The following is a 27,089-nucleotide window of genomic DNA, read 5'->3' as shown; positions in this document are numbered from 1 at the left end:
GGGTGCTGAGGAGGAGCAGAGGGCTGGGGAGCGGGCCCTGGAGGTCAGGGACCAGCCTGGAGGCAAGCAGGCCCTCCTTGGTGGGGTCTGGCCCTCATGCTCCTGCACGTCCCACAGGTGGAGAGCTCTCAGGCCTTCACCTGGCAGTCCCAGCTCCGGCATCGCTGGGACGAGGAGAAGAGGCACTGCTTTGCCAACATCTGCGATGCCCAAATCCAGTATTCCTACGAGTACCTGGGCAACACGCCACGGCTTGTCATCACCCCGCTCACTGACAGGTGTGGTGCCCGCCCGCTCGCTGCCTTCAGCGGGGGCTGCCTGCCCGTCCCTTCCTAAGCAGCTCAGGAAAGGAAATCACACATTTTCTGTGGATTCCTCCCCACGACTCTTTGCACCGTCAGACCCAAACGGGCCCCACTGAGGCTGAAGGAACCAGGTGTTCTGGTACGGGGCCTGCACTCCGGTTCAGGCCTGCCGCCTGCTAGGCACCAGCCTTCTTATTCCCGTGCTCTGCTGCTGGCTGTGTGGCCCTGGGGGAGTTGCTTAACCTCTCTGAGAGCCTGTGAAGTGGGGATAATACTTTATGAATCCTCATAAGCTTGTAGAAGGTTGAGCGAATTCTTTGACTTGAGCTCTCAGGCCAGAAGCTGCTCAGAGTAAACGTTCAATGAATGTAACATGACCGTCGCCGTTCCCTTAGCAGTGCCACCGCCCTGAAGGCCGCGGTGAGCAGAGCGCCGGTAACACTGGTTCCTCGTCCTTCCCTTCCCCGTCCCTCTGTCAGCCTTGGGGCTGGGCGGGTGTAACTGAAACCACAGTGACAGGGCAAGCAGGGCAGCTGTGGGGTCTCTGCTCACGGGGTAATCAGAGGTCCCTTGCAGATGCTACATGACCTTGACCCAGTCCCTCCACCTGATCATGGGTGGAGCCCCTGCTGGTCCTGCTGGGACGGGCAAGACAGAGACCACCAAGGACCTCGGCAGAGCCCTGGGCACTATGGTGTACGTCTTCAACTGTTCTGAGCAAATGGACTACAAGGTACGCATCCCAGGCCTGTAGCTGGGGCCAGAGGTCCCATGGGGGACCAAATCCATCAGCCTTCCCGGGAGACTGAAGCCTCAGCACCCGAAATGAACACCCAGAGAGGGGGCACCAGGTCCCCAGTTTGCTGACAGCCTCCACCCAGCAGACAGGCTGAGCGTCTATGCCCCTGCTGGCTACTGTGGCCCCTCTGGGAAGCTGGGGCCTCTTGGACATGACAAGCATGTCTGGAAGGGGCTCCCAGGATTGACAAGCCCAGCCCCCAGCATCCTACCCCACCCACGGAAGTAACCAGCCCCAATCTCAGTTTCAAGCTTGCCCCGGGCAACCAGGGGCTCCACAGGGCAGACACCTCTGGGCTAAAGCAAAGCCAGGTGGGCATCTGGGCTAAGGCAAAGCCAGATGGGCTAGGGAGGGGAGCTGCGGATAGGCCAGGTGCCTGCAATCATTGGTGACTTTGCAGGAAGGTGACCAGTCTCACAGAGCACATGCCCTCAAGGGCCAGGCCAAAGCAGCCCCTTGTGGGGAGGTGGGGCTGGGCACTGTGGTCAGGAGCCTAGGCCTGCAGGTGGGCCCCTCCCCGTCCATTTCCAAGCCCTGCAGCGTGGAGGACTCCCTCTGAAGGCTGAGGGTCTGCCGGCTGCCCACCTCTGCACTGTCAAGGCTGCAGTGATTTTAGAGAAGTGAGACCCAAGCCCGTGCCCCCTGGCATTTCATCTTCACTGGGAATGCCATCTGAAAATGCTGAAAGGGCAGCCTGATTTCCCAGCTGAAGACCGGAGTCACACCAAAATCTCTAAGAAAGTCTTCTGATGTGCACTCCTCCCCCCGCACACCACAGGGGGAAGCCCCTCCCTTCTGTGCAAGAGAGAAAAGCAAGGGCTGAATTTTACACCAATGCACTTGTCTGAGCCCACCAGTTAGGGAACCCGGGGGAGGCCCCATTCCAGGGAGGGTCACAGGCAAAGGATGGGCTGCTCCTGGCACCCAGCCCTATGTGGTATTTACCCCTCCTGGGACGTGGGCCATCCTGCCCGTTAGCCTTCCGAAAGCCCCAGAACACCCAGCCTGAGCCTTGGTCCGGGAGCCGAGAACAAGACAGTGATTCAGTTGGGGGCCAAGCCAGCTCTCTGCTTCTCTCTCTCTCTCCAATGCACTCTTCTCCAACCTCACCCTTTCCAGTCCTGTGGAAATATCTACAAGGGCCTGGCCCAGACGGGAGCCTGGGGCTGCTTTGACGAATTTAACAGGATCTCTGTGGAAGTCCTGTCGGTAATCGCTGTGCAGGTAGGTCCCACCGGTGGTCTCCGGGTCACGTATTGCTCACTGCTTTGCCAGAGTGAGGCTTAGCAGCTTTCCTGTTACCTCATACACCACACACCAGAGAGCCAGTTCAGCCCCACACACCCTCCTTGCCCCCAAGGGGCATGAGGGGCAGTGTGGCACAAAGACGAGCTGGGCCTCGGCCCTGCCCTTGAGGACCATACAGTCTGGGTGGCCAACAGAAGTGAGAGCAGAATCAGACTCGGTGGCATATATGTTCCTGAACACAGGTGAGGGGATGATTCATTTTGCTTGGAGGTCAAGGACAGAGGGCACTGTTACAGACACCAGTGGAGGTGGGCACTGAGGGATGCACAGGAGTTTGTCGATTAGACAAGGGTGCTGGGAGTGAACAGGAAGAAAAGGGGGAAGAGGGAGGAGCCTGAGTCCTTTGGAAGCACCCACACCAGAGTGCAGGGCACACAGGGGGCGCCCGGACAGGGGGTGCTGGGCCCTGCTTCAGCACCCCCCGGGCTGCGGATTCAAACCACCGTGTGGACCCCGCCCCACATTTAGACGAACAGGCTTGCATTTTAAACATATGCCTCAGGCGATCCTATGCATTCCCAAGCTGAGGACTACTGGACTTTCTCAGGTAAACTGACGTCAACCTTGAGATCCAGAGTCAACTTAGATTTTCCAAAAGGAGTCGGAAGTTAGAATGTTGATGGTGCTGAGATCCTTCTTCCCACCCCAACAGATAGATAAGTAGATACGAGCTTCTGGAGCAGGACCTTCTAGACCACGGTGCGGCTGGGACAGGGCTGAACAGAGTCGGGGGAAGAGCAGAGGAAGGCATGGATGTGGCAAAACCAGCCCCAGCCGCTCAGGACCCACAGCCTGGGCACCTGGGTGTGAAGCCTGGTTCCGTTTTACTAATTGGACTCCCTAATTTTGTGCTTGGCAATGATTTAAACCCTTTGTGCCTCTATTTTCTAATCTGTAAAATGGGTTGCCTGATGCAGCTTTGCCTGCAGAATCAGAGGGGAATGTGGGTACTGACGTCCTGCACTACTGTCACCCAACTACCTGGCTGTGGGCGTGAGCCCTGGGACCGGACAGAGACCAGGAAGGCGATGAGAGAATGATGGACAGCCAGTTCCTCGGGCCAGCATGTGGGCAGTGCTGGCCGCTGCCCTGGGCACCCCCACCCCTAATGCAGGAGCAGAGTTGCACACCCCCAGTCAATAAACAGACCCCAGAGTATTTACACAGAGCCTATTTTAGGCACTGAACTTTCTTTTTACTCAAATGGAGGAGCACGACTGGGGCAGAACATTAGGGGAGGCCTTACATGGTGGGGAGGCAGGGAAGAATTCAAGGCGTCTTCCATTCCCGCCCCCAGCCCTGCAGGGGTGTGAGCCCCGGCACTGCGGACTAGGCCCAGAGGAAAGTCCAGGACTGCCAGGGCCTGCGTTTTGCTGTGAAGGTGGAGGCTTTGGGTCCAGCGTTTAGGTTTTAACCATGAGCGTCGGCCGCCCTCCAGCGGTGACTCGGAGGCTTACAGCCGCCCCCGCGGGAGCCGGAGGTCAAAGGCAGCCCATGGCCCCAACGCACAGGTTTCACCTGCTAGCCAAGGTCTCAAAGACGGTGTGGTGTGGAGATGGCTACCAATCAGCCCTCCCACAGGTCACTGCGGGGCAGGGACAGGACGCATAACATGCTAGGAGGGGGAGCACCACTCAGCAGCAGTGGGCGGCGAGCCACGGGGTCATCAGGGCATCGCCAGGGCCTTGCGCTGGGTGCTGAGAGCCCGTCTGATGACATCTGTATGGTCCCACTCAGTGATGTTCCTGAAATGACCAACAGACGGAAATGAGCACAGCTTAGCAGTAGCAGGGGAGGTGGTCAAGGACAGCCGGGGCGGGAGGAAGGGGGTGTGGCTATAAAAAGGGACAGGAGGGCTCTTTGCTGTGCCCAGAATGTCCCGAGTCTTAACTGTTGATATCCGTGTCCTGGTTGTGATGCTGTGTCACATTGGTGCAAGATGCCCCACTGGGGACACACCCGCAGTGGGGCACACAGCATCTCCTCTGCATCATTTCTAACAACTGCATGTGAACCTGAAACTGTTTCAAAATAAAAGTTTAATTTAAAAATGGGAGAGACCAGGAAGGTTGTCTGCAAATTCGTAGCCACACACTTTAACACAAAAGAATGTCTTTCAGCCCAGGGACCCTGGTCCTTCCCGCACTGACTGTTCATGCACCGATGGTTTAGGTAAAATGTGTCCAAGATGCAATTCGGGCCAAGAAAAAAACGTTTAATTTCCTGGGAGAGATGATAAGCCTCAACCCCATGGTCGGCCTCTTCATCACCATGAACCCCGGGTACGCTGGACGCACGGAGTTGCCCGAGAACCTGAAGGCCTTGTTCAGGTATGCGGTGTGCCTAGGAGAGCGAGCTGGGGGCAGAGGCCAAGCCAGGCCAGCGCTAGCTGAGAAAGGGGCCTTGTGGGGACAGGGCTCCTGATGGAGAGGGGCCCAGCAGGCCTCGGCTGTGGCGGCCATCCTGCCCTCTGACTGCCTGGGGTGCGGGTCCCACTGAGGCACAGCTTGCCTGCCCTGGGTACAGGAGGGTGGCAGGCAGGCTCAGGGCAGCTCTCAGGGAGGAGCCCATAGAACAGATGTGCCCAGGGCCAGGGCAGCCGGGAGAGGAGAGGGGAGGAAGGAGACGGCTGTGGGCCCCTGGCAGTGAGCTGTGCACCTGGGTGATGGGGCTGGGGGGAAGCGGGGTGCGAAAGCCCAAGGCAGGCGTGCCGGCCTCCCCAGGCCCTGTGCTATGGTCGTCCCTGACTTTGAACTGATATGCGAGATCATGCTGGTGGCTGAGGGCTTTCTGGACGCCCGCCTTCTGGCCAGGAAGTTCATCACACTCTACACCTTGTGCAAAGAGCTGCTCTCGAAGCAGGTGTGTGTTGACAGTGTCCTGGGCCCACAGAGCCAGGGATGGGAGGGGTTAGGAGTACAGGTGGCCCCAGCCCTCTAGGACCCCAGCCATCCCCTTGCATCCTCTGCCCCCAGGATCACTACGACTGGGGCTTGCGAGCCATCAAGTCTGTGCTGGTGGTGGCTGGCTCCCTGAAGAGGGGCGACCCCAGCCGGGCAGAGGACCAGGTGCTGATGAGGGCGCTGAGGGACTTCAACATCCCCAAGATTGTGACCGACGACCTGCCCGTGTTCATGGGGCTCATCGGGGACCTCTTCCCGGCTCTGGACGTGCCTCGGAAACGGGACCTGAATTTTGAAAAGGTAGGTACTACGGGGCCACCCCAGGGCCTCCTGCCTGCTGAGGACATTCCTTTATACCACGTGGGGGACTGGTCCCTAAGTGGCAGGTGCAACACTGGGCTAGGTGGCGGGCACATCGCCAACGGGCAATAATCCATGGGCGGCTCCCTGTGCTACGAGACACACCTTGAGCCTACAGGCTGCTTCTCCAGCCCAGGCCAGCCTCTTACTCGCTGGTCAGGGGGTCGCAAGAAGGGCTGGAGGGGGCTTCAGGAGAGCCCGTCTCCCGCACCAAGGTCTCAGCACAAAGACAAGGCAGAAGGTGCAGAACGAGCCGCCTGCAGGGCCCCCTTCCCCGCATGATGCCGCCTGCAGGGCCCCGTTCCCCACGTGCCTCCTGCTGCGCAGGCAGCTCCCCCGCCGGAAAGCCTGCCCGGGCCTTGCACCCTTGCCCAGCGCCCTTCCTGTGCGCACCTCCCAGGTCATCAAGCAGAGCATCGTGGAGCTCCGGCTGCAGGCGGAAGACAGCTTCGTGCTGAAGGTCGTGCAGCTGGAGGAGCTGCTCCAAGTGCGCCACTCCGTGTTCGTCGTCGGGAACGCGGGCAGCGGGAAGTCCCAGGCACGCCCCCCACCGCGCCGGTCCCGCCCCCAACCCCCAACCCCCACCGGAGGCCCCGCCCGTTCCGCTCGGCGGCGGAGGGCGCTGGAGGGCCGGACTCCGCCCCTTCTCCCACCCCTGCGACCCCAGCCCACTGCGTCCTGGGAGGTCCCCAGCCTGAAATATGTCAGGGGCTAAGGAGGCTGTGAGGGGTGGCAAGGGGTGGGGGAGGAGGCCAGGCGCGGCCTCAGGACGCTGCCCCAGGGATGAGCCCTTCTCTGGGGTTCTCCCGTCCCGCTCCTTCCCCTCCAGCAGTTCCTGCCTCCCCCGGCCAGCCCCCGACCCGTCGCCCTCCTGTCCCCTGTCCCGGCCATTGCCTGGGGGGACGGGTGGGGGGCTGGAAAGCAGAGAGCGCAGCCAGTATTGCTAAAACAAGGGAAAATTCCAGACCAGCCACACCTTCGCCTAGATGCCCCAGGGTGGGTTGTTACAGTCATTAGGGGTCATTTCCAAAGAGTAATAAAATGCTCACAGCTAATTTGCAAAAGGCCAAAACTGTATGAACGCAATTTTCTAAAAAGAAATATATACATACATATACATATACATGTACATATGTATGTTTTTGTATATGAAACATCCTCAAATGTCCTTAAAAATCCTTTTCTCTGCATTGAGGAGTTATGGATAGTTTTCTTCCCTTAAGTTTTTTTTCAATAAGGTTTTTTTTTTGGTTATCAGGAAACTAACGGAATTTTTCCTGACATAGCATGATCTCAAGCCCACGGCTCTCCGCGGTCGGCGGGCGGGAGCACTGGCGGCAGCTGTGCCGCCCCCCGGGCCGCTTTGACATGAACGGTCGTTTGGGGGACGCAGACTCAGCTGCATGTCACCGAAGCAAAGCGGACCCGGAGCAGGGCTTCTGCCGGTGGTTCCCATGGGGCCCTTCCTGCACACCGGGGTGGCTCCTTCACAGCCCCGCCGGCTCGGGGTGCAGGATGCGGCTGCCCTGCGAGCCCCGAGTGAATGCCCCCACCTCTGCCCAGGTCCTCAAGTGTCTCAACAAGACGTATCAGAGCCTGAAGAGGAAGCCGGTCGCCGTGGACCTGGACCCCAAGGCCGTCACCTGTGATGAGCTCTTTGGCATCATCAACCCCGCAACCAGGGAATGGAAAGATGGTAACAGGAGCGGGGGGCCTGGGAGGGGCTGTGCGGGGGGCATGGGGCCACCAGCAGACATGCCAGGCCCCTCAGCCAGCACACCCCGTGTTCACACCGGGCCCACTTTCTTCTGGTCGTTTCGCTGTGCTGTGCGGTGACTCTGCCATGTGCCTGGCCAGGGGCCCTGAGAAAACCCTCAGCAGGTCTAGTTGTGGGGTGGGAGCCGTACATACATGTGGTGCATGACAGTGCTTCTGAAGAGCAGTGGGGACCCAGCTCCCCTCCTGGACTGGGAGCCAGGGAGCTGCTCCAGGATCCCCCCCTCAGAAGGCCTGCCCGCCCCCCCCCCCCCCGTGCCCCTTCTCCTGGCCTGCCTCCTTCCCCCAACAAGGATGTGGGCCCTGCAGGTGGCCGGGGCCTCGGATTGTCCCCAAGCCCCTTGCTTGCTCCAAGCTCAACCCACCCAGAGTGCTGGGTGGGCTGTGGCTGACAGAGTGAGGGAGGGAGCGAGGGGGGAATGGGTGAGGGGAGAATGGGTGAGGGGGGAATGGGTGAGGGGCCGGTGGCGCTCCTCCACATAACATTGTTGAACCTGAAGAACCAGACTGGGCGGTGGGGGTGGGTCAGAGGAGGGCAGAGGCAGGGCTTGGGGGGCATGAAGGAGGGCCTAGGGGTCAAGAGGACGGACCAAAGGGAGCCCAGTCACCACCTTTTCGGGCCTCTGCTGGCCCTGTGAGCTGCGGGACAGGCCACCTCCGGAAGACGGCCACCAGGGTCAGGCAGGCACGGCCTCGGGGACAGGGTTGGTCTGAGCCCCTGGGCTTGGCTGGCCCTGAGGAGAGCCGCTTAGATGCCCGCCCTGCACCCACAGGCCTGTTCTCCACCATAATGCGGGACTTGGCCAACATTGCCCATGACGGCCCCAAGTGGATCGTCCTGGATGGGGACATAGACCCTATGTGGATCGAGTCTCTCAACACCGTCATGGATGATAACAAGGTCTGAGGGGTCCTGAATTCCACCGCTAAACCCCAGAATTGCGGTAATGGGAAGCGCCACCCATCACCCGCTGCACGGCAGATAGCCTGCCTGAGCTGGGACTCGGGGAGGGGCTGTCTGGAGCTGGGCACAGAGTTCAGAACAAGGGGGGTTCCTCATGCGACACAGTTGCCCCGTGCTCTGTCTTGGGCGTTTCTCAGCAGTGGTGTATGTGGAAGGTGCAGGTGTGGAAAGCATTCTTGTCTGCTTGACATGTGACGTGACATGGAAAGGATGGCTGGTATCTTGGAAAGCAGAAACAGTATTCAGAATTATCTAGAAGCACCTTAAGAAAATGATTCTCAATTGGATGGAGGAGGAAGCTCAAGAATTCCCAGGGAAAGAGAGAGCCGTGGTTTGAAAAGGCAGATTTAATATTAGAGTGACATCCAAGCGCCTAGCATTTCCTGGGGCAGGAGGACAGGGGTGGGACCGGCATGAGGGTGACCGAGAATCGCTGGTTAGGAGGAGCTGGCCGGGGTGGGGACAGGCACAGGGCCCCCATCTCCCTCCTCCTCCTTGCTCTGAGAGGCACCTGTGTGACTGACCGGCTGGATAATGGCGCATTTGCCACGGAAAACCCACAGGCCCGTCTTCCTTCCTAGGTCCTCACCCTGGCCAGCAACGAGCGAATCCCCCTGAACCGCACCATGAGGCTGGTGTTCGAGATCAGCCACCTGAGGACGGCCACCCCGGCCACCGTCTCCAGAGCCGGCATTCTCTACATCAACCCCGCAGACCTGGGCTGGAACCCGTGAGCTCGCTTTCATTTTCCCACCCTGAGAACAAGGTTGGCAGTGTTTCAGGTTGCCTGTGCCTGCGTGCAGTCAGTGAGCAGCATGTGCCAGGCGCTGCTCAGGCCCCGGGGCCACAGCCATGAGAGGATGAGGGACAGCCTTGTAAATAAGTAACGTGATACGCAGCAGCTGATGAAATGAGGCTCACACCATGGGTTGGAGCCCCAAGGCTGGGGGCTCGGAGGCAGGACATCTTCCCGCGGGAGCTGGAGTTTGGGCTGACACCAGGGGACAAGGGGCATGAGGGTGAGAATGTGGGGTTCCTGGGCCAGGACGTGGCTGGGTGCCCACGGATGGAGTTCGAGGCGTGAGGATGCTCTCGGCAGGAAGGGGCTGGTATGGACCAGCCTGCAGGGTCCATATGGGCCCTTCTGCTGAGCAGAGAGCCGCCTGTGCTGGTGGCTGGTGACTGGTGCCAGGACAGGGGAGGAAGGAACGGATGTGAGAAAGGGTTGACATCTTAAGAAGTGGAAGGCTCGGGGGCCACATCGGGGCCAGAGGCAGTCTGTTTGCCACCCAGTCAGCCAGCCAGCGCCTTCTGCGCACTTACTGTGTGCGCTCCACTCATCCCTCGTTTGGCCAGCCTACCAGTGCCTTCTGTGCACCTACCATGTGTCTGGCCCTGGGACACTCCACGCTGGGGAACTGGATTCCCCAGGAAAGATGTGGAGAGTGGTAAGAAGCTGGTAAACCAACCATGTGCTGGGAAGACAGGAGCGCATGGGGGGGGAGTCCCAGGGGCAGGCGGGAGCCAGGCGGATGACGTCCCACACACCCTGGGAGGAAGACGCTTCACGGAGGAGGTGGGGCTGAGAGGGTCATGTCCAGAGGGCCGAGGAGCCAAGGACAGACGGCCGCCACAGGCTCAGGCAGCTCCTCGCTGACTCAGGGGGAACAACGTCACGGTGTGACGGGGCGGAAGCCAGCTGGCAAACAATTGAGGAGGAACCAAGAGGAGCCACTGGAGATTCAGCTCTTTCTGGAAATGAGTCTCATAGCTGGGTGATGAAGGGGAGTCTGTTTTTCATATGAGGGCACTGTTGGAGCACGGAGAGCAGGCATAGGGTGTTTCCAGGCTCAGGAAGTGCGTAGGTGGGGAGCAAGGAGGTGCGGGGTCACCCACCTCTTCCCTTCTGCAACAGGAAGTGAGACCATTGGCAGGGACACAGCCACCCCGGCTGGGCCAGGGTTTGAAAAGGGCACCCGAGTGCAGTAGCTCCTCCAGGGATGAGACCAGAGCTGGCCTGAACCCAGAGGGCTGGGGAGCCACCGCGACGGACTGTGCTGTCTTCTCCAGCAAGGCCTGTCATCCCACTCGAGTTAGTCCCCTGTGGCTGCCACAGCAAAGCACCGCAAATGGGGGCAGTCGCCAACAGTAGTCTGGAGAGCTTCTTCTCTCACAGTCTGGAGGCCGGAGGTCCAAAATCAAGGTGTCGGCAGGGCTGGTTCCCTCCAGAGGCCCTGAGGGAGCATCTCTCCAGGCGCCTTACCGATTCTGGGGGCTCTGGGAAATCCGTGGTGTTCCTTGGCTGGTAGATGTGCCCTCCAATCTCTGCTCCTGTCTTTACGTGCCACCCGGCCTGCCTCTGTGTCCCAGCTTTCCTCTTCTTAAGGACCAGCCATTGGGTTAGGGCTCATCCTAACCCAGGATGGTCTCGATTTGAGATCTTTCACCAGATTACTCTGCAAAGACCCTTTCTCCCAATAAGTCTGCATTCACTGTGTCACATTTGAGAGTTTTCAGGGTGGGCAGCAGACAAGGCAAGGGAACAGGCGAAGTTGAAGCGGGAACACTGAGACATGGGGGACAGGCAGAAAATGGGTCGTGGGTCACTCTGGGGGTACTCGGTGAGGGTGGGGAGGAGAGAGCGGAAAGATAAGCAGATGTAAGCAGAGGTAGAAAACTGCTTCTTTCAGCCAGGAGCAGTTCTTGGGGCTCCCAGGAATGACCAAGAGGGGAACAGCTCTTTGGGGACGAGGAGGAGACCCGGATTTTGCTGGAGGAGAGAAGTGAAGTGGCTGATCCCCTGCACGGCAGCTCCAGGGAGGAGCAGGGGGGACTCGGGGCCAGGAGATGGCCGAACACATCCCAAGTGGATGGAAATCAAGGCACCAGGACCTGCCCCAGGTGCCTCCTGGGGGCAGGGCAGGAGCCCCCTGAGACCAGGGACAGGAAAGCCAGCTCGTCCTCCTAAGTGTGTGTGTGTCTCTCTGAGCTTGCATTTCAAATCACAGCCAGCGTGCTCACCTACATGCACCGAGTGACTAACCAGGGCGCAAGTTAAAGTTTGACATCAACACCTTCAAAACAGGAGGGAAACATAACAATCCACGTACAGATTTCCAAATTAGTCTCCACTCCGAAGACCTACTGTATGTGGAATTCAGTTCTGAACTGTGCCAGCCACTGGGGCGCCAGGTGTTGCCTGCAGACCCAGACCGCACACAGGTTTTCTACCCTGGATCATCCAGGTCCCCACGTGGTGGTGGATTTTAGCCCTCAGCCCTCTGTTCCAGCGGAGTTCTGTCAGGGCAGCGCGTCCAGAACCCGAGCTCACTCACAGAGGCATCTCTGTCGGGCTGCGGGCAGCAGCTCACTTGCGTTTGGTAACACGAGCTTCCTGTTCACGCTCCAGGCGTCCTGGAGATGACGTGCTCGCTGACCTGCGAGGAAGCTGGACACCATCTATGCTTTTAGCAGGCACTTACTTAGCACTCACTCCCTTCTATGGGCTTTAAAAATATCAGCCCAGGCAGTCCTCTGAAATGGGAGTTATCATCCCTCCCATTTACAGATGAAAAGTGTGGGACCCAGACAGGTTGAGTAAGTTTCCTGAGGCTGCTGCTGGCCACAGCAGAGCCAGTTCAGGCCCAGGCAGCAGGGCTCCCAAGTCCACACACTCTCACCATTGTGGTCGGCCACCCTATGCAACTCTAGAGGTGGGCAGTGTGCCAGGCAAACCTAAACAGCTCCTCAAAAGTTGCCTGTTGTATTAGTTTGGACTCTTTCACTGATCTTGACAAATTCAACTCAAACTGGCTGAAGCAAAAAAAAAAATTTTAAGTGTCTAAATTCACCAAGGGGTGCTTCAGGCATGGCTGGATCCAGGAATCCAGGTGATGTAATGAGACGTCCCTGCTCCTCTCCTAGTCTCTCCCTTCACTTCCCTTGCCCTCCCCTCACTCTCTCTCCCTCCCTCCATGATGTCATGAAATCAGCCTCTTCCCCTCCCCTCTCCTCTTGTATATCCAGCTCTACTGACCTCAGTATTAGCTTCACTTGGGGTAGCAAGAATGGCTCACAGTTGTTCCAGGCTTATGGCTCCCCCATAGCTAGGATTCTACAGAAAGAGCACACCCCACAATCCCAGTACCCTCTTCAGACCCTCCTAAGGTCTGTGTCTGGCCCCATTGCCAGGCTGGAGCACTAGAATAGCATGGAGGTGCCAGGAGGCGATCTCCAAGGGGAGGGACAACCGGGCAGACGCAACATGGTGGCCCCGTCACCCAGCACCTCCCCGCCTTCCCCAGGGTGGTGAACAGCTGGATTGAGAGGCGCAAGGTGCAGTCGGAAAAGGCCAACTTGATGATCCTCTTTGACAAGTACCTGCCCACGTGCCTGGAGAAACTGCGCTTTGGCTTTAAGAAGATCACGCCGGTGCCTGAGATCACACTCATCCAGACGACCCTGTACCTGCTCGAGTGCCTGCTCACGGAGAAGAACGTACCACCCGACTCCCCCAAGGAGCTGTACGAGCTCTACTTCGTGTTTGCCTGCCTCTGGGCCTTTGGGGGAGCCATGTTCCAGGACCAGGTGAGCGGCCAGATGCCACAGGGACTGGCCACCCGGATGAGGCCCCCGGATGAGGCCTGGGACTTCCCTCTTAGCTCGACCTTTTTTGTGTGTTTGTTTTGTAACAGCTTGTAGATTATCGAGTTGAGTTCAGCAAATGGTGGATCAGCGAGTTTAAAACGATCAAGCTCCCCTCGCAGGGAACCATCTTTGACTACTACATCGATCCTGACACTAAGAAGTTCCTGCCCTGGACAGACAAAGTGCCCCACTTCGAGCTGGACCCTGACATTCCACTGCAGGTAGCTGGGGACAGTCAACTGGCGATTCAGGAGCAGGACTAAACGTACAGGTAGCAGGGCCCCAGGGTCCACCCCTCTTGGTGGGATGCGCACGTGCAAACCATTTTCAACAGCAGAACCTTTGCAGTAAAACGATATTTAGCAAACTGTCCAGGTGTGGGAGTGGGGGAGGGGGGTAGAAACAGGAGCTGCAGCCCTGCCCACCCCCCACCCCCCAGGCCTCTCTGGTGCACACCACGGAAACCATCCGCCTCCGCTACTTCATGGACTTGCTCATGGAGAAGGCGTGGCCGGTGATGCTGGTGGGGAACGCGGGCACTGGCAAGTCAGTGCTGATGGGTGACAAGCTGGAGAGCCTGAGCGCTGACGGGTACCTGGTGCAGGCCGTGCCCTTCAACTTCTACACGACCTCGGCCGTGCTGCAGGGTGCGGACAGGGTGGGCCGGCTGGTGCTGAGGGCAGGGACGGGGGTGAGGGGTGCAGGGGCACAGCCCAGCCCGGGCTCACCTGGCTGTGCCCGACCCACAGGGCTGTCCCCTGCCCCTACATTCCCCATTGTTCCTTCTCACCAGAGACTCAGGGACTTGGCAGGGTCCCCTGCACTCTGCATGCCCCCATCCTCTGGCCTTTATCCCCGGGACAGGGCATCGGAACTGGCAGCCAGGACACCTCATCACAGTGCTCACAAGCAGATGCCACAAGAGCTCACCCCATACCCCATGTGAGGTGGCCCCAGACTGACTGAGGGCAAGCTTCCTGCAGCCCTGCCTCCAGCCCCCAGTGGCCACGGCGCCCTCCTTCACTCCCGGGAGTGGATGGAGTACAAGTACCCCCCACGTCCATGACCCCTCCAGGACCAGCTCCTGGGCCTCTGCGTGCAGAGCTGGGGGCCCTGGGGTGGGTAGGGCCTCCCACTGGGACCTACCAGGCACCATGGCAGCCAACCTGTCCTTCCCTAGGGATTCTTGAAAAGCCACTGGAGAAGAAATCTGGGAGGAGCTTCGGGCCACCAGGCACCAAGAAGCTCATCTACTTCATCGACGACATGAACACCCCTGAGGTGGACAAGTACGGGACGGTGGCCCCCCACACACTCATCCGGCAGCACATGGATCACCGGCACTGGCAAGCGGGCTCTGGGGAGGTGCAGGGCCAGGGCGCCAGGGCCCGAGGGGACACCAGGGTGCCCTCCCTCATCCCTTGGGCACGCATGCCCTGAGCATCTGCCAGGCCCAGGCTGGCGGCTGTGGCCTAGAGCTCAGGTGGAGGGAGACAGACAGGCCCCTCTCCTATCAACTGATCCATCTGGCAGAGGAGATGGAGAGGTGCAGTTGCAGAGGTACAGAGGAGCTCTGAGGGAACCCCCAGTGCCATCACAGAACAGAAAGCCCACCTGCTGGCTCGGAGACACTCCTGGGGAAGCGCAGCACAGCTGGAACCTGGAGGCTGAGTCGGGACTAGCCATGGGACAGACTGTGGAGGGAGAGCATCTTGGCAGAGCAGACACCATGTGCAAAGGCCCTGTGGCAGGAGGGAGCAAGGCACACGGTGGGACTGAAGGAGACCAGTGTGGCTGGAGCTGGAGGGAGAGGGTGCCTAAGGCAGCTGAAGCCAGACCCCAGGACCCATGGGCTGCTGGACACAGAATGGACTTTCTCCCAAGGACAATGGAGAGCCAAAGATGGCATGTTTAAGTTTGTAGTTCAGAAAGATCAGGACACACAGTGCAGTTAAACTCAGCGTCTCTTGAAATAAGAGTCCTGTAATGACCTGACAAGTGACCCAGATCTGGGTTTTGAAACCAAAGGAACCCAAGAAATCCCAGCAGAAATCAGTCAGAGGAGGGCAGGAGGGAAACCTGGAGGGCGGCCCACACCCCCGTGAGGAGGCTCTCCCGTGAGGCGCAGGGGGGCTCAGCCTCCGCACACAGGCCCCTGGTTCCGTGCTCTCAGAATGGGTTCCCCAGGTCACATGTTCTTGCAAGACTTGGAAAGCTGAGGTATTCTGTGTTCTCTTCTTTAAAGAGGGCCCTCGAAGCCGGAAGCTTCAGCCCTGGGTCCACACCTGCCCCTGAGTTTATCCTAAAGGCTCTTTAGGAGGGGGGGAGATAGAGTCAGATTTGAAAGATCCCTCTAGAATGTCAGATAAAGGTGGGCCCGTGATAGACAGGGAAGGGTGACCGTTTAGTGACTGTCAGCAAGTGTGGGAGAAACAGCAGCCCCAAAGGCCATTACCACGTGAACAAGGGTGGGCGCCGCATGGAGTGCAGACCCACAGGCCAAAGGTGAGACCACCAAGGTGACAGAAGAAAGCGGGAGGATGCTCCGAGATCTGGGGGCCGGCGGGCGAGCAGGGCCTCTTGGACATGAGCTTCAGGAGCTTACACTAGACGGCCAAAATGGTTACTTTGATTCGCATCATAATTAAGGAATATTGTTCACAAAAGGTACCATGGGCAGAGTTGACAGCATGGCGGAACCTCTAGAGGTAACAGCGGTTGAGTACGTGCCGCGTGCAAGGAGTTCTGGAACAGGCAGCGACTGCCAGCAGAAAAACTGCACAGTGCTGGGATGCCCTACGGGGAAGGGCACATGAAAGGATGGGCCGACCCTACGTCCTTTCACTCATCTGAGCCCCTGGACGCTCTGTCAGTGCCCTGACTTCAAGGAAATTAGCCTATTTGATAACAGTCATCAGTAACTATAACCATAATGGGTTGGTGGTGAACACTGGTCACATGCTGTATTTCAGGCGTCATGCTCCGTGTGTTGTCATGTGTCAGCCCTTCGAGTCATCGTAATGACCCCACTGCACAGACAAGATCACGGAGGAACAGAGGGGTTAACCCCCTACCCAGTGCTGCTAATGGAAAAGCTGGAATATAAACCAGACCTGCACTCTGAGCCTCTGTGGCCTCCCATGTCAAAATTTCTCTTGAGAACATGAAGTAAATCGGCTGTTTCACATAAAATCGATATTTACGGGGGTCTTTATTTTTTTGTCACTAGCAAGGCAGAGTAGGGGGCCAGGGACGGCTCCTCCAGGCCAGTGGCACGACCTCACACTGGCCTCCCCCATGTAGGTACGACAGACAGAAGCTGACGTTGAAGGACGTCCACAACTGTCAGTACGTGGCCTGCATGAATCCCACCTCTGGATCCTTCACCATCGACCCCAGACTGCAGGTGGGCAGACTTCATTTCAGTCAGCTGCCACGGGTTTGAGGCTCACTTTGGTAAATGAGGGTAAAAACATTGACTGGGGGTGTTAGGGTCACAGGCTGACATTCTCCGAAGAACTCCCTAACCTTTCAGAATATGTCAGGAAGCTCTGGGGCCGAGGGTGTCGGGAAGCTAGCCAGCCTTCCCCGTGACCCCATAGGGCTGCCAGATTAAGCAAATAAAAATACAGATCTGAATTTCAGTTAAACAACAAGTATTTGTTTAGTATAAGCCCATCCCATACAATATTTGGGACAGGCTTATACTAAAAATAATTTTTGTTCATCTGAAATTCAGATGTAATGGGGTCTCCTGTATCGTGTCTGCGACCCCACCTAGGCAGGGCTTCCTCGCTGAACCATCTGAGCAGATGGAGACCTCGAATATAACCCCAGGCCTGTGCTCTCAGACTCTCGGGCCCTCTGCCAAAATTTTTCTTGAGAGCATGAAGTAAATTTGGCTGCTTCATATATAGTCAGTATTTGATGAGATTTTACCACACGTGAGGCACCAGGAGGAAACCTGTCCCCTCTGGCCATGTGCACAAGACATTAGGCAGTGAGATTACAGTCTGCTCCCCAGAAAGCTGGCCCGGGCCACGAGCTCCTGCCCGAGAGCTACCTGACGAGGGCTTGTGGTTGTCCTGGGCAGCGCCACTTCTGCGTGTTTGCTGTGAGCTTCCCGGGCCAGGAGGCCCTCACGACCATCTACAACAGCATCCTGTCCCAGCACCTGGCCTTCTGCTCCGCCCCCACGGCGCTTCACAGGATGGGCAGCCAGCTGGTGGCCTTGGCCCTGGGTAAGCGGGCCAGCCTGGCCCCTCTCCTGATTTGCACCTCCTTCATAGTTTCCCCTGCTAGATATTTTATTTACATTTTCAAGTCAATACTTTTTAAACAATGCTGTGTTTCAACAGGAGATATGGTGAAATCCAGTTGTTTGAGGGGGAGGCCAAGGATAGGAAATGCAGTAAACAGAAAGGATTTACATGTCAAGAGCCCCAAGCTTCCTCCCTCTTCAGCTGTACAGACTTCTTAAATTGTCACCATTTCGTAGTCCGTTTGCTTTGGAAGCTGTCCCTAAAGCTGGACACTTCCTGAGGCCGTTACAAGTACGTAAGGATCGATGTGTCTTTTTCCGGTAACAGCCTTGCATCAGCGAGTCACAGCAACGTTTCTTCCCACGGCCATTAAGTTCCATTATGTCTTCAACCTCAGGGACCTCTCCAGTATTTTCCAGGTACTGCCCTTTGAGCTCCGTGTCATGCCACCTGATGTCCCCGTACTGATCCGTAGGCGGGGGCCCTCCTTCCCCCTCTGCTACTCTTGGGAGAAAAAGCAAAGCGACCTATGGGCTAATGGCAGTGACGATGGTGGTGGTGGTGGTGGTGGTGGTGGTGGTGATGGAGGTGATGACGGTGGTGAAAGTGATGTGGGTGGTGGTGACGAAGGTGGCTATGGTGATGGTGGTGATGTGGTGATGGTGGCGGTGGTGATGGGGATGTTGCCGGTGGTGATGATGGTGACGGTGGTGGTGATGGTGACGGTGTGATCGTGGTGGTGACTGTGGTGATTATGGTGGTGGTGGTAGTGATGGGGGGGTGGTAATGTTTCCTCCCATTTATTTAGTTTAGTCTGGGACAGGCACTGGGCTTGCCCACTCACACCTCTGTTTTCTCCTACATACAGCATGTAATATGCTTGTATAACCCCATTTTACAGAAGCATCTAAGGCTCAAGGTTAAGTCATGCCTGTCTCCTCCCAGTTCAAGTGTCCACTCAAATGTCATTCCCCAAGCAACTGACCCTCCCCCCCAACACTGTATTTCACTGTCCTGTTTATGTCACTCACAGCACCATGCTATTTTACTGGCCTGGTTACATCTCCCTACTAGAACACAGATTCCATAAAGACAGGGTCTGCCTTGTCACCGCTGTGTTCCCAGAGCCCAGAAGACCGCCTGGAAAATAGCAGACCCTCAATAAGCACCTGTTAAACTTGCCCAGGTCACATGGTTAGTACATGGCTGAGCCAGAAGTGGACCCAGGCCGGCTGCTGCAGAGCCCAAGCCTGTGACCCACTGTTCTGTGGGCTTCAGTGGTCTGGTTCCCCACCATGACCTGCCTCTCTTGTCCCTTTCTCCACTGCCCACCCCGTTAGAGGATGAAGCCCTTAACCCTGTCTTGTGGAAGAAATTCCCACATCCCTCAGGCCAAAGACACACCCTGCAGTCTCTAGGACTTTCACGGCCTTGACAACCAGTAGCTTCCCTGGCCCCAAGTGGACATTGTGCCAGCAGCCTGGCAGATCACTTCCTAGGGAAGTGACCATTTTCTGGTTTGTGTGTGGCACTTGGCTTATCTTCACGACACAGCGGAAGATGCTGACCATCTTGTTTCTGGGGAAGGGACTCTTATTCTCCACAGCAGAGATCCTGAAAGTGCCACTTGACCTCGTCCGCCTCTGGCTACATGAAGCCGAAAGAGTGTATGGAGACAAAATGGTTGACAAAAAAGATCAGGACATACTGCGCAGAGTCACCATTGCTTCCACCAAGAAATTCTTTGGTGTAAGTCAAGCTACCAAGTCCCTCCGCTGAACCCAGAAAGGCTCCAAGCAGGCAGTGTTTGGGGCTGCTGGTAACTCCGGCCCTTTAGGACAGGCCCTTGGGTGTGGGCGGGAAGGGACTGCGTTGGGTCCCATGAAATGACTCTGTCATGTGGGTGTGGATCTGAGTGAGAAGGAATTGACCTCTCGGTAGATCCCTCTATCCACTTGGGTGTGTGCTCTGCTGCTGTGTTCAGGGTTTTCTTAGCAGAATCCCATTTTGTTTTGTTTTTTTGACAGTTTATTCCTGATATGATGGGGATCAAACCATCCTACCAGGGGATTTTGCCCAAGAGTTTGCAGGGCCCCTGGTAGCAGTGATTTTGGCCCCTGCAAACTTGGCCTGTGTCCTGGGGCCCCAATGGGAGGTGCCAGCTAAGGCTGCTGTTGACTGTGTGCCAGGGTGATAGACAACAACAGCAGTGTCTTGTCTCCTATTTCCAGGATCTTGGTGATGAGCTCTTATTCGCCAAACCAAATATGTTCTGCCACTTTACTCAAGGGATTGGTGACCCCAAATACCTTCCAGTAACAGACACGGCTCATCTGAACAAGCTCCTGGTGGACGTCCTGGACAGTTACAATGAAGTCAATGCAGTCATGAACCTGGTGAGCGATGCTCAAGCTGACGGCACGGGCAAAGGGCACAGGCATGCATTTCCTCCCCTCTCTCGCTGTGAGCACCTGCACGGCACTAGGGCTACATGACTCGCAGAAAACACTGTGGGGGCCTGATGAGATCCCATGCTGGGAAGGAGCCGAGGCCACACACCCTAAGATGCTAAGGCGTCCCTCTGGTCTCCCCAGGTGCTGTTTGAGGACGCGGTGGCTCACATCTGCAGGATCAATCGCATCCTGGAGTCCCCCCGGGGGAACGCCCTGCTGGTGGGAGTGGGTGGCAGTGGCAAGCAGAGCCTCTCACGCCTGGCCGCGTACATCAGCGCGCTGGACGTGTTTCAGATCACCCTCAAGAAGGGCTACGGGATCCCAGACCTCAAGGTGAGACATCGCCTTTCAATATGCCACCATTAGGGAGGGGAAGCAGAGAAAGCTCTCACCCCTCCCATTTCCAAAATGATGCCTTCAGCATGGTGGGACACCCCCAATGGGGTCTTTAGCTTAGAAAGCAAAGGACCAGAGGTGTTTCTGATGCCTGCACCCGTGTGATGAAGGTGAACGGGAGTGAGGGTCTCAGTGATCTAGGAACTCGGAGTCCGCAAAGCCAACGCTGACAGTAGCCGTGAAGAGACGGGTTCTCGCCCTCACTGAACCGCTCTGTAAATAATTCAGAACCGTTATCAGGGGTCTAATGACAGACTTGGGATTCTGGACAACTGCTTTTTGAGTTAATTAAATAAACATTAGCATACATAGGTTTCCCATCCCCTAGATAGGCCCTGAGGCTTTTCATTGATTTATTTTTCCCAAAAATTCACTCTCTCGGGGAACTGTGTGCTAGTCCAGAACAAATCATCCCAGTACCTCATATTCAAAACAAAATTGACTTGACCGTGTCACCCAGGCACGGCTCTCTCTGCACTGGTACCGGGGCCGCTCCTGCAGGCCAGGACGATGCCAGGCCTGGGGCCCCAAGGCAGCCGCTGGCCCGGCGGCTCTGACAGGGTGCTCGGGGTCCTCTCAGAGCTCAGCTCCGGGACTCTCTGGGGGTGAGGAGCTGGTCTGCTGGCCCAGGTCCCGGGAAGGACAGTGGGGACAATGAGCTGATTCTCAGCCCTGCTCTCCTGGCACTGCCAAGCGGGCTGTGCCAGGGAGAGTGACCTCTGGAGAAGCATCTGGCTCTGGCCATCATTGTCTCCAGTGGATTCTACCCCTTCCCTTAAGGTAACAACAGTCAACCGTATTTTTTAAGGGAAAAGTCTTCCTAACACGGGTTCCCCCAAATCCCAGCTCCTGACCTGAGTCTGTGTGTTCTGGGCCTTCTGCTCTCAGCCTCGCTGAGTAGGTTCACAGACTTCCCCATGTGCACGCAAGGTGGCTCGCCTTCTCACGTCTGCAGCTGTATAGTCGAACTGAATTTTTCCTGTTGAAAAGTTTCTAGTCTTTTAACCAACTTGCATTTACTGCCATGGTTGCATCGTAGTCTTTGTTGTGTCCTCGTGAGGATGTGCTCCTGAGCCCTTGCTTTAGGGCCAGCCGTGGGGGTTCGGTCCTGGCAGCACTACCGCGCTCGCAGGCCCAGGGTGCAGCGGCCCTAGGGCTGCTCTCTCCAAATTCATTGCTCCTCTGCCCACAGCAACCCGCTTTGCGCCAGACGCTCATTATCATTTATTCAGCAGCTCCTGTGGATTCAGAAGTAAGGACAGAGATAAGCTGGGCTTAAGGGCTCTGCATCTGTAAGGGGAGCCAGGCTCGTGAACAGTAACAAGATGTAATTGCTCCAGTAACAGTTCCACAGTAAGATGTGAACGTGATGTATGTTTTTAGTGGAACATCATATACGTCCACAAGGATAAGATATTGTTAACAAGTGCAGAGTTGACAATGGCGTCTGCAGCTGAGCAGCGACTAGCACCTTGACACCCTCAGACAGGCAGGGTGCAGTGGGACACGTGGGGGTGGGAAGTGCAGGAGATGGAGATTCTGGGCCCGGCCCCGGGCGCCTGAGGAGGTGGGTGCAGTTGACCGCACAGGAGAGAATAGAGAGGGCTGCGGCAGGACGGCGTCCCTGGGGGGAGTGCACAGAGTGGGGACGCAGAGGGCGAGCTTCAAGGTGGTGGGGCTGGCCCCTAGGTTAGGGCCAGGAACCCAGAGGTTCGGGGCAGGGCAGCGAGGCGGCTGACGGACGGTCCTGTGCTCTCGGCGGGAGCAGGCGCTCCTGGGGGCGCAGGAGAGAGCCAGACAGCAGAACAGGCGGCACCGGCGGCAGGGAGGAGGCGCGGCAAACACGACTTCCCGGTGGGGAGCGGCAGCCGGTGCAGGGAGGCAGCCTTCACAAGCAGAGCACCCACCTCTGTCCCCCGGCTTCTACAGGCCACCAGCCCTTCTACAATGTGCCACTCTGACCAGATGGCTGCAACAATTAGCTTCGCTTTCTCCAAGCAGTGCTCCTTGCCTTAGCCAGTCTAACCAGATTCGAAATCTGAACCGGGTGCAGCTGCGTGGCTTCTCCATCCGGTCATTCCCACCTGCTGCAGCGAAACACCCCCAGCAGTTACCCTGACTGTGCAGCTGAGGTCTGGACCTGCCGGAAGCTGCTTCCCATCTGCCATCCCCCGTTCTCCTTCCCGCTCTGGGGTGACCACTGGGCCCATGCATACAACCAAGCCTCCGAATTTATGGACACATACCACTAATTCCGGCATGGCTCACCCCCACCAGCGGGCTCGCCGGGAGTCGAGCTGCTCCCCCAACGCCAGCGCACTGCCGACCCTCAAAGAGGGTGCTCGCCGTTGCTCAGGGCCCACCTGCGGCCTCTGTTCCCCTGAGCTCTGGGCCTCCCCCTTGCTTTTGTTTAGTTTTGTTTTTGTTTTTAGCTCATCAAAAAATATGGAATTTGAGGCTTGCTTTTGACCCCAGTTACACCCCAGCCAACTCCAGCTGAGAGACCCTGGGGATGTTTCTCTCTGAATAGAGAGACATTAGGGAGGTGGGCTGCCTCCAAAGGACAGGACGAGCTGCCCAGATGCCCGCAGCGGGCATTTTAAAGCATTTAGGCAATTGCAGAGGCCTATGGGTCTCAGAGACACATCAGACGTTATAGATAAGGAAACCGCCCAAACCCTGAAAATTCATATTGGACCGTAATACTTTGATGACACTGACATGTATTTTTAATGCATGTTTACAATGTACACATGTCAACTGGCATGTTTTTCAAATACATGAACATTCACAGCACCCTGTAACATGCTTTTTAAAAATTCACCATTTTTTCTTCCAGAATCACCAGGCAATTATGTTGTGCAGGGGCGTCTTTAGTCCTGTTAGTAACGTGTAGGAGTCATGCTCGGGAATCACTCTGAGGGGGCATCCTTCTTCCCAGTTGTATCCAAGGCCCCTTCCAGGGTCTCCATTTAAGGTTCCTATTTTCTTTTTCCTTTTTTTTTTTTTCAGTAAAACATATATAACACAAAATGTTCCATTCTCCACACAGCTCCGTGACGTTAGGTGCATTTACTGTTGTGCAACCATCGCCACTATCTGCCTCCTGAGCTCTTTCGTCGTCCCAGACAGAAGCTCTATCCCCATGAAATGCTGACCCCCCAGCCCCTCGCCCAGCCCCTGGCACTCACTGTCCTTCTGTCTGTCTCTGTGAATCTGACTCCTCTGGGTACTTCACCTGAGTGGATTCCCACAGTAATTGTGGTTCTGAGGCTGGCTTATTGCATCAACATGATGCCCTCAAGGCTCATGTGTGTTGTACCAGGTGTGAGACCATCCTTGCCATTGAAGGCAGAATGCCAAACCGTGGTGTGGACGGACCCTGCCTGCCATCCGTTCACGGCTGAGGGGCCCTCGGGCTGACCCCCCTCCTGTGCTGCCATGAATAATGCTGCTACCCCACGCTGTTCTCCGCTTAAGGTTTTGGACCTCCTCTGGCAGACCCTGCACATTTCTTAGCAAGTTGACCTCCAGTGTCTCTTCCTGGGTGGTTTTGGAGGATGCTTCTAAATGCATCTCCTTGCCCAGGACTCTAAGCATGTCCTCCTTGGGTGCAGCTGGACCTGGGCGCTCAGTACATAAAGTCGGCGCTGAAGAATGTGCCCTCGGTATTCCTGATGACAGACTCGCAGGTGGCCGAGGAGCAGTTCCTGGTCCTGATCAATGACCTGTTGGCCTCAGGGGAGATCCCAGGGCTGTTTGCGGACGACGAGGTGGAGAACATCATGGCTTCCCTGCGGCCACAGGTGAAGTCCCTCGGCATGCCCGACACGCGGGAGGCGTGCTGGAAGTTCTTCATTGACAAAGTGCGCAGGCAGCTCAAGGTGAGCACCTGAGCGTTTGCGGGTCCCGGGCCAGCACGGGCCTTGGTGCCCCCCAGGGCTCCAGTCTCTACTCTGTGTGGACTTGGAGGCTGTTCCCCAGGACACCGAAGCCCATTAGGAGAGCGCCCTGGGCCAAGGGCATCTTGTGGCCAGAAGTGTTTTACATGCAACATCCCCCTCAGCACAGCAGGTTTAAAGAGATGAGCATAGCTTACCTTCCAGTCCCTCTTGGGGAGAGTAGGCTGAGCGACCCTCTTAGACCGAGAGCACATTGGCGCCTTTCCTCAGCAGCATCCAGTAAGGGCAGCTGTCCCCTGGCCCGGTGGCACTGCCCATCAAGAGGCCCAGCCCATAGCTCGGCTGGGCACCTGCTGGCCATCATCTCTCCCCTGCTTGATGCAAATATAACAGACTTCCTCCTCATCGCCCCCGTCTGGGTTGCAGAATCCAATCAGCAAGTGTCATGTGGGGGCCAAGGGCGTGCCCTGATGGAGGCTCTTCCGTGGGATGCCCACGTGCAGCGAGCCGCCAGAGGGAAGGGTCTCTACGACGAGGAGGGAGCCGGGAGGCTGAGGCGTCCGTGAGGAGGGAGTCCCTGCCCAGCAAGAGGGGCACCAGGGCCTGCCTCCACAGCACCTCCTGCAGTTTGGGTCCCAGGGGGCCCTGGCCTGTCTGGGGACGGGCCGCTGTCCTGGGGGCCTGGAGGAGGCTCTGCATCCCCAGGGCTCTGCAGGCCTCTCTGTTCTTGGGTCTCATCGGCCCAACAAGGTTGCCTGTTCCCCATCCAGCCTTCATCCAGCCCTTCTCCCCCCACTTTGTGGGGACCATGTCAAGAAGGCTTGGGCTTGCCCCCTGCTCTGCCACCCCTAATAAGATGTGACGTCAGCTGAGCATTCATCGGTGTAATGCAATGGCCACACCACAAACCCAGAGCCAGGAATGCACTCCCGAGACATCTGCAGACGGGCTGTGCAGATGGCTTTTTCTTCTGAAGGAGTTTTCTGCCACAGCGAGATTTAGCCTCAGCATGACAACTGTCCCCCATGAGCGGCTCTTCTGTGTCCCTCATCTAGGTGATTCTGTGCTTCTCCCCCGTGGGCTCTATCCTGCGCGTGTGGGCAAGGAAATTCCCTGCCGTGGTCAACTGCACAGCCATCGACTGGTTCCATGAGTGGCCGGAAGACGCCCTGGTGTCCGTCAGCGCGCGCTTCCTCCAGGAAACCGAGGGGATTCAGGTGAGTCTTGGGGCACAGCTTCCTCAGCACCCACAGAGTGGAGGACCAGCTGCCCGGGAGATGCTTCCCAGACCATCTGCCTGCAGGGCAGGATTAGGGTGACGCAGGTGAGGCACTGGCCTTTGCTGCAAAATTTAAGGGGAATAGGAGTGTGTAAAATCAGTAACCAGGATCGGCGATGTATTTACTCCAGTATTTTAAAAACAAAACGAACACTAAAACATTAACAGTGAACAAAATATCAACTGTCAACAAAGGCAGGCTGCTGTCTGCGGGGCTCCGCCCTGTGTCACTGTGCCGGGGGTACCGGTTTGTCCGTCAGCTCAGGTTCCTGGCCCATGTGGCCGCTGCCTTGAAGGGCCGGTTCCGAAGCATGGATGCTGGTGAGCAAACGGGCGCCGTGGGCTTAAATGAAGTCCCTGATAGGCCGACCGAAGTCTTTGTATTTGCTTTGGTAGGTGCATACAGGGGCGCATGCTTTTTCCCCTCACGGGGGCTCTGCCCAGAGCTGCTCCCTCACCTCTGACCTGCCCTCTTTATAGAGCACAGCAAGTATGACACGTGATGTATCGCCTCTGCTTTCAGTGTCTTCTTTTTATTGAAAGGAGGCGTCTGTGTCCACTGTTTGAGCTAACGGCCAGCCCTGAAATGACTGACCCTGACCAGGCCAACACAAGTGTTGAGCGGCTCTAGAATGAATTGTTCTGTCACCACGGTTTATTTACTTTGAGCACATATTCAGCTATGAGGCAGGATAAAATAACCTGAAATTAACTTTTCCCCCCGTTTTGAAGATAACGCCCTCCCCTTGTCATTGTTAGAATGCTGCCGTTACAGTGTTTTGCCTGGGGACGGGGAGGGCACAGATGTGGGTTTCCAGCCCCCAAGACAGAGGCCCCCTGAGACTGGGGAATGGCCCCACTGCTGGCACCAGCCAGGGCCACAGGCAGATGCCAAGGGAGCATGTGTTGGATGAACACATTTCCAGGTCAATCTGAATCAAAATGAATATTGCTTGGATGATTCCTGGGGTGGAGCACCCCGGGTCTAGCTGGGATAGGTGGGGCAGGCCACGGTCGGGGCCCGGACCCCCGCCTGGGAAAGGAGTCACTAATCTCCAGGGCCCAGCCTGGGAAACGCACAAGAAATGCTCAGTCACCTGGGCTGTGCAGACCTGTTGTCAGGCCCTGCACCTTCCCAGGTGCGCAAACGTGTAAGTATGTGTGAGTCAGACATAGTAACAGTAATTGGTTCCGCTGTGGCCCTGCCTGGTGCTAACCCCACACAGTGCAGTGTCACCAGGTCCGTGACAGCCTCTGGGGATGCTGCTGCCCCAAGCCTCATCTGACAGTTGGACTGCTGACGTTGAGCTAGAGGGTGCCTCTCAGCCAGGGTCCCCGATGAGGACAGGAAGGTCCACCTTGCTGATTCAGTGTGGCCCACCCCCAGGGGGAGGCCAGGGCCCTGCAGGAACGGGGTTGTGCCCACGGGGAGCAGGGAATGAGGAGATCCATCTTGACTGTGTAGCCAGAAGTCAAGGCCTCCATCAGCCTCTTCATGTCATACGTGCACACAACGGTCAACGAGATGTCCCGGGTGTACCTGGCCACCGAGAGGCGCTACAACTATACCACCCCCAAGACCTTTCTGGAGCAGATCAAACTTTACCAGAACCTGCTGACCAAGAAGAGAACGGAGCTGGTCGCCAAAATTGAGAGGCTGGAAAATGGCCTGATGAAACTGAAGAACACAGCTTCTCAGGTAGGAAAGACGAGCGGTTCTGGAACCTTGTCCCGC

General features: G+C 57.1%; 1 protein-coding gene across 1 annotated transcript in view; it reads left to right on the top strand.

The window, feature by feature from the left end:
* The window catches only part of DNAH17 (dynein axonemal heavy chain 17), a 127,430-nt gene that overhangs the window by 68,768 nt on the left and 31,573 nt on the right, over nucleotides 1–27,089 (top strand). The window contains exons 35-57 of the mRNA XM_073236021.1: nucleotides 118–278; nucleotides 882–1,038; nucleotides 2,224–2,328; nucleotides 4,585–4,742; nucleotides 5,136–5,274; nucleotides 5,388–5,615; nucleotides 6,076–6,213; nucleotides 7,239–7,371; nucleotides 8,225–8,352; nucleotides 8,997–9,145; nucleotides 12,720–13,002; nucleotides 13,110–13,283; nucleotides 13,502–13,709; nucleotides 14,243–14,408; nucleotides 16,366–16,468; nucleotides 17,156–17,303; nucleotides 17,652–17,743; nucleotides 18,912–19,073; nucleotides 19,556–19,720; nucleotides 19,919–20,110; nucleotides 23,791–24,057; nucleotides 25,131–25,292; nucleotides 26,820–27,053. Of these exons, the coding sequence (XP_073092122.1) occupies nucleotides 118–278; nucleotides 882–1,038; nucleotides 2,224–2,328; nucleotides 4,585–4,742; nucleotides 5,136–5,274; nucleotides 5,388–5,615; nucleotides 6,076–6,213; nucleotides 7,239–7,371; nucleotides 8,225–8,352; nucleotides 8,997–9,145; nucleotides 12,720–13,002; nucleotides 13,110–13,283; nucleotides 13,502–13,709; nucleotides 14,243–14,408; nucleotides 16,366–16,468; nucleotides 17,156–17,303; nucleotides 17,652–17,743; nucleotides 18,912–19,073; nucleotides 19,556–19,720; nucleotides 19,919–20,110; nucleotides 23,791–24,057; nucleotides 25,131–25,292; nucleotides 26,820–27,053 (3,852 nt within the window). The remainder of the gene's footprint in view (nucleotides 1–117; nucleotides 279–881; nucleotides 1,039–2,223; nucleotides 2,329–4,584; nucleotides 4,743–5,135; nucleotides 5,275–5,387; nucleotides 5,616–6,075; nucleotides 6,214–7,238; nucleotides 7,372–8,224; nucleotides 8,353–8,996; nucleotides 9,146–12,719; nucleotides 13,003–13,109; nucleotides 13,284–13,501; nucleotides 13,710–14,242; nucleotides 14,409–16,365; nucleotides 16,469–17,155; nucleotides 17,304–17,651; nucleotides 17,744–18,911; nucleotides 19,074–19,555; nucleotides 19,721–19,918; nucleotides 20,111–23,790; nucleotides 24,058–25,130; nucleotides 25,293–26,819; nucleotides 27,054–27,089) is intronic.

The sequence above is a fragment of the Manis javanica genome, chromosome 4 (genome assembly GCF_040802235.1).
Source record: "Manis javanica isolate MJ-LG chromosome 4, MJ_LKY, whole genome shotgun sequence".
Classification (NCBI taxonomy): domain Eukaryota; kingdom Metazoa; phylum Chordata; class Mammalia; order Pholidota; family Manidae; genus Manis; species Manis javanica.
This window is presented reverse-complemented; position numbering and strand designations above follow the sequence as displayed.